Raw genomic sequence first — 12,449 nt, 5'->3', positions numbered from 1 at the left:
TCAGGTTCACCTTAGTCTTTACTGACATCACTGTTCTTTGGTGCTCTGAAGAGATCCTTGACAGCAAATTTTCCAAAGGCGTGTCTTTTGATTTCTTGACTGCTGCTACCATGGGTGTTGATAGTGGATCCAAGTAAAATGACATTATTAAGTTTTTATTAAAAATTAGCCACCACTGCATATGATTTCTTATTTAATATCTTATATTTGGCACATAAATCGTTAGCCTCTCCAAATAAGTATTATCTCTGTTCTAAAACTGGAAAAGGTATATATAAATCATAGAATTTCAGAGAGTTCTCTGAAGGTCATTCTTTCCTATGCCTGGCTATCCTCATTCAGGTCAGTGCTCACACATCACTAAATTCAAATGACCCTCCCTAATCATCACTTGGCAGTGATGTCTGGTCATTAAATCAAGGTAAAGATGTAAGAGAAAACAATTCCACTAAAACATCAGCTTTCTAAAAGCTTTATGAGACCAGCAAACTAAGTATCTTGTCAGAGCCACATCATTCCAGCTGACTTGTGCCTGAATGGTTGTCTGCCTTGGCCTTGTATTCAAGTGCAGCTGTTAGCGGAGCATGCGGATGGCATGGCCAGAACCACAGAGGAACTAGTGTGCGCCTAATCATCATTCTCATTATTTAAAAATAACACTAAGGTGTGTCTTCTGCTTTGGGATTGGTAGATGACTCTAGATCAACAGTACGCTCCTTTCGAGCAGGGCTTGTGTCTGTTTTGCTCACTTTTGTTTGAAAAGAACCTGGTGGTGTTGCCACTTAATAGATGCCCAACAGATATGTGAAGAATAAGAGGAAAGGGCAGTTTAAAATAGGTTCCGTGTCATTTTCACAAGCAGATGATGCTGTCTCTCCAGTTTGCAGAGAAAGCAGTTGTCTGAAGGGCAAACTGATTTATCCAAGTCGTATCTTCTGGTAGAGATTAGCCAGAATTTAGATCTCTATCTTTCAACACTATATTGAGTGTTCTATCACTTAAGTGTATGTAAAAGTAATTATCAGTTGTCAATGCTAATAATACTATGTGTAGGTTGAAATCTAGTCTAGACAGCAAAGAGCCTGTGTCAAAGACATTAATGAGAATATGTCTCACAGTCTGACCTTTTTAAATGATACTTAATCAAAACTCACATCTTGACCCTATCCATCAGTGCCATCAAAAAGTCCTTTTCAACTCTGTCTGGGCTTTATTCTGCTGTCTGAATTAAGACCTTGCCCACTTGCTATAAAATGTGTGCAGCTTTTCTCCAACAGTTTCAAGATCTTTCCCAGCGTGTTACTGTCACTTTCCTGCTTTGTCCCCTCTAGCCCCTTCCCAGTCCTTTTTCCAAGGACTCGCTTCTCCTAACAAGATGTCCAAAGTATTGAGATGGACTCTCATCATCCTTGCCTCTGAGAAACACCTTGTTATACTTCCTCCAGGACACACTTACTTGTTCTTTCACTGTCTGTAACATGTTCAGTACTCTTCAGTACCACAATTCAAAGCTGTCCGTTCTCCTTTAGTTATCTTTATTCATTGTCCAACTTTCAGAGGCTTAGGAAAGCAATTGAAAAGACCATAACCTGGATCAAGCTTACCTTACTTTTTAAATTGGCATCCTTTCTCTAAGACACTTTGGAGAGGTCTTTAGTGCAACATGTCTTTAGATTTTTTTTTTTAGTGTATTTAACTTTTTATTATTATCATTAATTTTTATGAAAGCTTACAGACACTTTGGATTTCCATTCGTTCATTGTTGTACTCTGCTCCCTGCCCACCCCTCCCCCCAGTTCACTCTTCTATTTGAAAAGTAAAAGAACAGTTCTTTCATTGTTATACAGTCCCTCACCCCAAGTCCACTCCACTATGCAGCCTTGATTCTGGACCCCTGTCATGACCATAAGACCTAACCATATGTCTGTTTTAAACAGATCTTTCCTTCATCTGTTTCAATGAAGTATACATAATTTATCCTGTCTTTCTCAGTCTCCACCCAACCCCTATGTCAGTCCCATTTTACGACAGTGGCACTATGCAATATTTGTTCTTTTGTGACTGAGATATTTCACTCAGCATAATGTCCTCCAGGATCACACATTTTGAATAATATTTCATTTGTTCCTTGTTTCTCTATGCTGCGTAGTATTCCATTGTGTGGATATACCACAGCTTCTCTAGCCATTCATTTGCTGATAGGCCCTTGGGTTGTTTCCAACTCTTGACTCTTGTGAACAGAGCCGCGATAAATAGAAATACCATTTGACCCAGCAATTCCACTACTGGGAATATACCCCAAGGAAACCATAACCACCACCGAAGCAGATATGTGCACACCCATGTTTATTGCGGCTTTTTTCTTTTGATTTCTTTATTGCTGCTACCATAGAAGTTTATTGTACATTGAATCCTAAATAATGTCACTTTTTCCTGCAGTTTTCATGATGCTGCCAATTGGTCCAATGTTGAGAATTTTTGTTTTCTTGATGTTGAGATATAATCCTTATTGAAGGCTGTAGTCTTTGATCTCCTAAAGTAGGGCTCCAAGTTTTTACTTTACGTGAACAAAATTGTGTGATCTGCATAACACAGGTTGTTGATGAATCTTCTTCTGATCCTGATGCCACATTCTTCTTCAAATTATTTGTTCAGCTTAAATATTGAAAACGTCTGGAAAAATGATAAAACCGTGAGGCCTACTTTTTCTGAGTTTAAACCATGCCGTATTCAGAGTTGCTTTCTTGGAGATATCATTGCATGAATTCAACTCACAGTTGACCCCATTTGACAGAGTAGATTTTCCTATAGGTTTATTTTTTTTAATTTTGGTAGGGTTGTTTTGGTCACTGTTGTTTTGGGGTTCTTATGGAAGCACATGGTCAGATTTTTGCCTATAGAATAGTGAGTAGGTTTAAACCACCAAGGTTTTGGTTAGCATCTGAGCCCTGAACAGGGTTTTGCTGTTAGTTAAATCACAGCAAAACCAGCTCTCTATTTCCACACCTCCATATCTGTTCCCTTTTATCCCTGTGTGCTTGCGTGTCCATCCTTTCTGCATGTTGTTTTTGTTATTGTTAGGTGCCATTGTGTTGCATACAACTCCTAATGACCCTACAAACAACAGATCTGAATTCTGGCCTATCCTGTGTCATCCCTCACAATCTCTGACACAAACAGAACCATTGCTGCAGTAAGTGTGTCAGTCCATTTTGTTGAGGGTTTTCCTCTCACTGACCCTCCACCTTTCCAAGCATGATGTCCCTCTTCAAGGAATAAGCTCTCCTAGCAACATGTCCATACTGTGTGTCATGAAGCTTCGACATCCTTGCCTCTAAGGAGCACTCTGACTACACTTTTTCTAGGACATGTCTGTGGTTTTTGGCAATTGTGATTTTCAGTACTCTACCACCACAACTCAAAGGCTTCAATTTTTCTGTCATTTCTGTGTGATAGCTGTGTCACTTACTTTTCCTGCTCAGAAAACAGCAAAATTGGCTACTCTGGTCACCAAAAAGAAAATTCTTTTTTGCTTGCAAGTTATTTTCTGTCAAGCCTTATTGGATATTTTGTTGTTGTTGTTGTTTCTGTTGTCATAACGTTGAGTAGGAATTAACCACTAGTTGACCCTCCCATGAGTTTTCAGAGATAGTAAATTACATCAGATGAGATTGCCCATTGTTCTCCCATGGAGCAGCTGGTGGATTCAAACCATGAACCATTAGGTTGACAGTACCGTTCCTTAGATCTAGGCCACCAGAGCTCTGTTGGACATTAGTAGTTTGTAAAAAGAGCTCTGATGCACAGTCTGTGGAGAGTTGCCCTACTAATGCAAAGAATACGTCTCTCTGGTGATTCAAAGCCACCAGCAGCTCTTTAGAAGAAAGGTGGACAGTCTCTTGTAAGAGTTGAGTTTTGTAGGAGCGTAATTGAACGTCTCAGTTTGGACCAAAGTGAATGCAGCCTGGAAAGCAGGAGGATGGTGTATATTCCATCTGTTCCTCATTGGACAGATAACTGGCTGTAAAGTGGAATGAAGAAAGAAAAGAATTGAAATCTGTGAACAAGAAAAACCACGGAGCTCTTACTGTCTTCATGTTGTGAACTTGTAGGCCTGAGACCCAACATACTTATTTTCTACTCCCTAGGCCCTTTGCCCTTTCTTTTTCTACCTCCACCTAAATATTCATATCTAGCATTTATATAAAGAAGCATTTAATGTTTTGCAAATTATCTTAAATCCAAATACAGATACATTCTTTTCAATACAAAACCCATTCATAGGGTCATCTTGCATATATTTTTATGTACAGTTTAGACACACATTTGTACATCCATAGATAATGGTAAAACATTTAATGCCAGAACTTAATGATGATGTGTGAATATCAATACAAACAGCTCTAAGAACCTGATGTCTACCGCTCTGTGACACTGCCTGCCTCCCACGCCTTCCATGTAAAGGAATCTCAGTAAATTCATGTTACACAAAGAAATGGGAGATTCAAGTCCTTTCTTTGGGTCTAGGAACCATTTCAGCCCAGTTGACAATAACAAGTAGTGAACTTAATTCACTCTAAGATAATGGTATCCTTCTGGAGAGAAGTGATCTGTAGCATTATTAACTTTCAAAATGTTTCCAGATGTAGTTGTAAGGCCAGCATACACACTCTTGTGGAATCTGTGACCACTCACAGGGTCCAGCCCAGAGCAAGGCAGCCATGTTAGATCTGATACTCTTTGACCTTCACTGACCTGGCATGTGGTCAGACGAAGACTTCTATTTCTGTTCACCTCTAAGACCACAGATTTTTCCTTTTCTTTTTCCAACATTTCCACTTAACTTCTTGAAGCTGTTATTTCTTGTTTTGTGAAAGAGAGAAAAAAACTCCATTATTATTCCATTGTAATAAAATGGAATTATTTTAAAATTATTTCCATTTTCTTCTCCACTAAGAAAAGATCCAAGAAGCAAAATTCCTTTACGGATTCAAGGTTGAGGCTGTTTACTCTTACCAGTAAACTATTCATCTGAAACCCGTAGGCAGCTTGAAGTGGAGCCCATCCTGTCCCCCAGCCCACCTTGGGCCCCATCTAACAGCACATGGTCCTTTTGCTTGAAGTACCCTGTGCTTCTCAAGCTTTGTCTTCAGAATTTTATTGAGTAATTTAGGTCTATCTGTTTTACAAGGTGTTTTATTAGTAATGCTTTGTCTGGTGGGTCCTTGCCAGGAAGTGTTTTTCCTGTCAGGGTCAGAGTGGGAGTAGTTTACAGCCGACTGTCACTGAGCCCATAACTTGGGCTTGCTTCACTCTAAGTTTAATTTTCTGTTTCTTAGTCAGTACTCTGGCCTCATTCTTGCCTTTTGCATTGGAGAAGTTTTAAAGTTAAAAACTGACCCATTTCCAGGCATCTCTGGTAGAAGTGTCAGCACGCAGACTCCTGGTGACCTTTGCACACAGCAACAGGGGTGGTGGCCTGCTTTGCAGTGAGGGCAGGGCCCTGACTTTCTGCCTTTTATTCCTCAGGCATCACGGCCCTCAGAAGTGCTTGTGTTTTCAGTGTCTGCATATTTTAAGATAAATAGCTGAGCTAATTTTCTACACAGTTCCAATTTAAAGGTTCTAGACTCAAGCTTGCAAAGTCAGTGCGCTGCCCTGCGCACATCTGGGGGAGAGGCAGAGAGTGCAGTAGTGGAGAAGTGACTGTGGGGTGGCCTCTCCCTTGGACTTGTGGCTGCTCTCGGAGGTTAGGAACAACTCAGAAAGTGATGCTCCTGTCATGAGAGGAACGCATTTTCAGACTCAAGCAGAAGTCTGTTTGTTTCCCCTTCACATGTAATGGGCTACTCCTATGTTGCTCTTTCTCTCTCTCTCAGATGAAAATTTACCCTGCAATGGTCCTTTTTCTTAGAATCAATAAATGTGTCTGGGTTTTTGTTTTGTTTTGTTTTGTTTTTTCATTATTCTTTACTCAGCTTTGTTAGTCCATCAGCAAGATAGAATAACACTTTAACCTCTTATCACAAATATATGTGAATAGTTTACTGCCGTAGAATGTGATAGGTTCAAAAGCTAATTGTGTGTTTAGGATTAACTAATATAAATTTAAAAAAATCTGTTACAGGTATTGGTCTCTATCTCAATTTTTCTAAACACTCAGTAGTTTGTAACATTAATACCAATAGTATATATCATATAATACATACCAATAATATCCATAATTTTTAAATACAACAGAATTTTCCTATTGTTCCAGAGAAGGAGTTATCAGTGTGTACAGTTAATTCTACAAAGCAATCTGAAATATTATTCCACTCTAAAAGCAAGTCATTGAATCCTCACTGCCTCTCTACAAGCCAAATGCTGTTACTATTAGACATTTTGTAGACCTTGACAGTGTTCTCACCAAGTCAGGGCAGGTAGGTGATGAAACTGGGGTTTGCTCCAGGATAGTCTGCAGACCACATACTCTTCACTCTTCAGTCTCTCTTCTGTATAAATTAATTAGCATCATACTACTGTATTATATCTTGTCCAGACTTTAACTTGCTGATCAGAATTAGATTGAGTATGACTTCGTCAGAAGTTTCTTCTAAAAATGAGCCCTTTACATTAGAATAGTCATTCTGGATAATGAATGATTTCACGTCCACCAGTGGAAGAAGGATAGACCTACTGCATTTAACAGATAGCATGTAAGCTTTGTTAACCATTTGTATTCTGTCTCCTGTTTACTGATTTATATGACAATCACTTTATACCTGCATATGAAGGAAGAAATGGAAGGGTGTTTTTTTAATTTCCATATACTGTCAAGACTGACCAGCAATTAGAGAAAATATCAAGAGTGGCAGAAATTAAAAACAATGGGGGGAAATTATCTTTTTCCCCCCCTTGACCCGTAAGAAAAAAATAATTTCACCATTTAGTTGTAAGAGGAAATAGATAGTGGCAGTGTTTTCTCCCAACAACTCCATGGGGGCCGATAGAATAAGGAAATATGAGCAGACTATTTATTTGCCTTTCCACTAACTGTCTTTTCCCTCCCCCAACTTGATTTCAGGTGTCAGAAACTATTTGAAAGAAGCATTGGTGAATATAATTGCTGTGCATGCAGAGGTAAGCTGTCATTAGGTGTTCCTAAGATATACTAGTAACTGAAAAGAAAACTAAAAAAAACAAAACAAAACAGCCAGCCACCCCAAAAGGGAGCTCTGGGGGGGGGGGCGCGAGGGGGAATTGCTATTAACCTAAGGGCGCCTGGTTTGAATCCACCAGCAGTTCCTTGAGAGAAAAGGCAGTGTACTTTCATGCCTATTTGATGATTTTTATGGTGAGTGGCCTTTTTCACTTCACACAACATCTTGGGTGTAAGTGAAACACAATTATTGTATCCTGTATAGGTGGATTTTTCTTGTTTTATTTTTGTAACTATGGCAATCTTTTTCTGGAATTGTATGTGCTTCTTTATAATTAAAGCAAAATTTGTTGATACTTGAAAGTCTAAGAGAAGGTAGATTGAGGGAATGTTTTTTTTTTCCTTTCAAGAATGCTAGCTCCCTTTTCTGGAGAATCTATGAGCCTCTTTTTAGCTAGCATGCAGATCAGTACCATAATGATGTAGTCTCTAGCAGAACCATGTGAGGAAGGTAGAGTTAGGAGAAGGGGCTGCACTTAAGGAAGCAGTGCATGGTTTCCTGTCAGTGCTGACTCAGGTCCACAACAGTGTGGATGTCCCTAGTTCACAGTAAAACATGCCCACTTGAGGAATTGTCACCAGTCTCATACTAGCATCACTGTTTGCATCCTTGCTAAGAGGACTTTTCTGTGGAACATCAGAAGAGGCGACCACAACTACCATTATTACCCCTCTTGTGACTGTCTGATTTCTTTGGGTGATTTTACAGTCATTGCTCACTACTTTGCTAAACTTTAGTGATAGTTCTTGCTCAAAGGCTGAAAGGTAACCAGATAGTGTAGGATAGAGCAAAGAGGTTCTTTTCACTTGCTTTTCACCATCCCATAAGGGCCTCCTAAGCTGGATCCCGCATGGATCCTCCTGCATCCAGAAGTGTCTTAAGACCATCTAGGTAGATAGGCTGAGGGGAGAGGATGGCATCATGCATGGGCCGCGTGGATAATTGAGATTAATATATAGAAAGTGCTATCTGGTTCCTGAATTTGGTTGTAAATTTGAATCAACTAGAGCAGAAAGAGAAATACAGTGTATTTTTTTCCATTTCTCATAAAAGGAAATCTATAAAATCCTCTATGAAAAAAATATTTTCGATCATTTGGACCAGAATTTATTGTGGTGATCTTTCATAATAAGTAATATATTTTCATCCATGGTTTTACCAAGGGCATAAAAGTGCTGTTCTTGTTATATTAGCTTCTTAAGAAATTCAAGTATAAAATTAAATCAGTAAATAGTGAAACATTTCTGTGGTAGGTAGACAGGTGATAGTGGAATTAAAACACGGTAATTTTTAGTGGTGATGGTGATTCCTAAAGAGGCATTTTCTTCATCTGCATTATTAATATCCATTAGGTTATTTATAGATATCAGTGACTGAAAGTTGAATTGCATTCATAATATGTACTGTTATGATTTCCTATATGATTTTAACTTGCCAAAATATTCTGATACTTTTGAATTATATTTAGATTGGCCTAAAGATTTAATACTAGTGACTCAATATGGGAAGAAAAGGAAAACTCAAAAGAAAACATGCCTTAACGTTAAAGCAAGAGGATAAAATGTTACACTAAATTTATTCCTGCTTGAATACTTCAAACTGAAATGAAAACTATTTTTAGTTTATTATCTTTGGCAACACTGCCAGTATTTTTAGGAGAATTGTTTTCCTCATAAATCAGTTAATACAATTTAAGTTATAAATTTCTTCCTTTCCTTTATTGTTTTGGTCCTTTAATTTTTCCCCTTTCAGCCATTTATTTTTTATTTAGTTTGTGTTCAATGCAAGTCAATTCCATAACATGAGAAGTTGCTATGAATCAAAGCATAAATACACAAACACAATATACAATCCAAACAGATGTACAGCATTCAAATATGAAGCAAAAGGGAGTATTCATTTATACCCACAGTAGCTTGGGCTTGGTTGTTATCTGGAGGTTTCTAACCATGGGGCGAAATTACTTTATCAAAACTACTGTATTCATCTTAAATAACTGGAACATGTAAGCACCAGTATGTGACCATGCGAACGAAAGACTTCATGAAGTGTCTAATTTTAAAATGTGTCTGTGCATCGAGGCAGTTGTAAAAGACTTACTTTCCATAATTAAGCCCACCTTAAGACCGGTTCTAACAATCTAAAAATACTGATCAGTACAGACACTGTTTCAGGTGGGACTATTCTGATTAATAAAGTTTAAAAAAAATTACAAAAAAGAGCAGCGTTGTGTCATCCGCATAACGCAGATTGTTAATAGATCTTCCACCAATCCTGACACCACACTTCTCCTCATAGAGCCCAGCCTCTCAGATAATCTGCTCTTCATACAGGTTGAAAAGGTATGGAGATAGGACACATCCCTGGCGTACACCCTTCCCAATTTTGAACCATGCAGTGTTACCCTGCTCTGTTCTGACGACTGCCTCTTGGTCCAAGTATAGGTTTCTCATTAGCACGATTAAATGTTCTGGGATTCCCATTCTTCTCAAAGTCAGCCACAGTTTGTTATGATCCACACAGTCAAATGCCTTTGTGTAATCAATGAAACACAAATAGACATTCATGGTAGCTTTTGATACTACCTAAAAATTTTATGGCCTTCTAGATTTCATGAACAAAATTAAATTTTAATCACTATTCCACACTTCATTCTTTATTTCTAGATAAAACTAATCTCTCTTTTTTTTTTCTTAAGTAGTTTTAAGTGTCCAGATTTCCTAGCCAACATATAAGGAGATCATCTCTAGAGTAGAGGACATCATTGCTCTTCATCTGGTACATTAACCTCCAACACATACGATAAAGGCATTCATCATCCAGTCAAGCTTTTCATGTGTTGTTCAAATCTTTGAAATCAGACATTCTCAATATTTTCTGGGTCAATAAAATAAGATGTAGAATCAGTAGATTCAATGGAGAGCTGTTTTTTTCTTTGTCACACTGGATTTCTGGGCACCATTTGGATTGAGTTGAGAAGATGGGGAAGTAGAGGCATTTTTTGGCCTGAGTCTCTACAGTAGAGATGTAATAGGAAGAGTGAGACCACAAAGAGACTGGCTGTGCACTGCAGGGGACCTGCACTTCCCTTGGTGGGTGACTGTGTGGCAACAGTTTACTGGGAGGAATTACTTGATCAGGGCATGACAGGTGTATCACTTGAATAAATCTGTGTGGGAAGGAGCCACAGCCTGAGCCCTAGCCTGGGCACCATCATTCTGTTCATTTCCATTTTGTCAGCACACAGCAGTGTGTCTCTGCGTGCTGGGAGCGTGGAGAATCGTGGCTAGGGCCATTACAGCAAATTCCATTTTGGTTCTTTAGAAATATAGAGGATGTGAGTTATTTTTATTTGTTAGTTCCTTTAGTACATTGTTTTCCCTCCTTTGTACAGGTGTTCACGCTGTCTAAGGGCTTGGTGCCACGGGTGCTGTCCAGGGTGGTGGAAGCAGTCTCGGAAGAGCTCAGTCGGCTGATGCAGTGTGTCTCATCATTCAGCAAAAATGGAGCGTTACAGGTGCCCACACCACTCAGTTTCATTAGTGTTTATCTAAAACCTGTCTATCTGGTTTCAGTCACCTATTTCATCATATATGTATTTCCTTCTTTAATAGAGCAATAATTAGAGATCTCAAGTTCGTAAAATGCTCTGTAACATGGAAGAGAGTAAAGAGCATTATGCTGAGTAAACTAACTCAGTCTCCTAAAGACAAATACTGCATAAGACCACTATTGTGAAAACAGGAGGATAACTGAGCAAGATATGCATAAATGTTCAAAAGAGGAAGGGGGAAAGGGCAGAAATAAAGGGAAAGGAGGAAAATCACTAGGATGGGAGAGGTAAGCAAGCAAACAGGAGTGAAAGAATAGGAAGGATTCCATGAGGACTTAAAGAGATGGAGTGATAATAGGACTAGATCAAAAGTAATAAATTACATAAAACACAATGTATATGAATGATTATGTAAAACACAATATATGTGAATGCAGCACAAGGTATATACATGATTGTATGCAAGCCAATTTAAAAAAAGTATACAAAGAAGTATAGGTACAAAAAAATTCTTTACAAAATATTAGCAAATTGAACTGAATAATTTAAAAAGATAACATACCACAACCAGTAAGTATATATTCTAGAAATGCAAGCATGCTTTTTTTTTTTTTAAGACCAGTCTCTTTATATAGTAGTCAGAACAGCCTGGTGTTGATGCAGTGAGAAACACGTAGACCAGTGGAACCAAATTGAGAATCCAAATCCAAAGTTAAGTCTATCCACCTCTAAATAGCTGATCTTATAATGCTTCATGTTGTTTTCTCTTCCGGTTAATTGTCAATTTATCATACTGTGGTAGCTTGCATGTCATTGGAAGCAATGTGATTGTCATGTCAAATACAGCAGATTCAGAAATCTTGGAAAGATTTCATCAGAGCTTCCAAACTAGGATTAGAAAGTTTTTCCATGATCTAATTGTGGGGGAAAAAAATGTGACTAGTGTAAACCTTGTCTGATACAGTATCAGAAAATGAGTTCGTCAGCTTGGAAGGGAACTGAGGAAGTTGTGGAAGGACTCAACTGAGGAAGATCTGCCTCTTCAAAATAATCAGTCTTCATGGCATGGACAGAGTCAAAATTATGGGCTCTGCATTTGCTGATATGGGTCAACTCAAAATGAGAAGAAACAGCTGAAAACATCCATTAATAATCAGGACACGGGATGTACTAAGTGTGAGTCTAAGAAAATGGGAAGTTGACAGAAAACAAAATAGAATACATCGTGATCAACATGGTAGCATTAAGCAATCCAATTGAAAAAATGGGCACAAGATATGAACAGACACTTCACCAAAGAAGACATTCAGATGGCCAACAAGCACACAAAATGTAACAGAACAGCAAGCAACCAGTGCTGGCGAGGCTGTAGAGAATCTGGAACCCTTATTCACTGTTGGTGGGAGTGTAAAATGGTGCAACCACTGTGGAAAACGGTGTGGCACTTTCTCAAAAAGTTGCAAATAGAGATACCATTTGACCCAGCAATTCCACTACTGGGAATATACCCCAAAGAGAACATAACTGCCACCCAAGCAGATGCATGCACACCCATATTTCTCACAGCCTTGTTCATAGTAGCAAGGAGTTGGAAACAATCTAAGCCAAAGTCTGTGCCTCTCTGGTAATTTGAATCTACCAGCAGCTCTGTGGAAGAAAAATGGGCAACCTCCTCCTGTGCTAATAACAGCCTT

The 12,449-nt window shown here is 38.6% G+C and overlaps 1 protein-coding gene across 1 annotated transcript in view; it reads left to right on the top strand.

The window, feature by feature from the left end:
* EXOC2 (exocyst complex component 2) overlaps nucleotides 1–12,449 on the top strand; it is a 248,021-nt gene that overhangs the window by 221,235 nt on the left and 14,337 nt on the right. The window contains exons 23-24 of the mRNA XM_006888701.1: nucleotides 7,067–7,122; nucleotides 10,597–10,719. Coding sequence (XP_006888763.1) covers nucleotides 7,067–7,122; nucleotides 10,597–10,719 — 179 coding nt within the window. The remainder of the gene's footprint in view (nucleotides 1–7,066; nucleotides 7,123–10,596; nucleotides 10,720–12,449) is intronic.

The sequence above is a fragment of the Elephantulus edwardii genome, unplaced genomic scaffold (genome assembly GCF_000299155.1).
Source record: "Elephantulus edwardii isolate Elephantulus edwardi_28Jun2011 unplaced genomic scaffold, EleEdw1.0 scaffold00071, whole genome shotgun sequence".
Lineage (NCBI taxonomy): Eukaryota > Metazoa > Chordata > Mammalia > Macroscelidea > Macroscelididae > Elephantulus > Elephantulus edwardii.
Note: the sequence above shows the minus strand (reverse complement) of the source record. Positions and strands in the feature narration are given on the sequence as shown.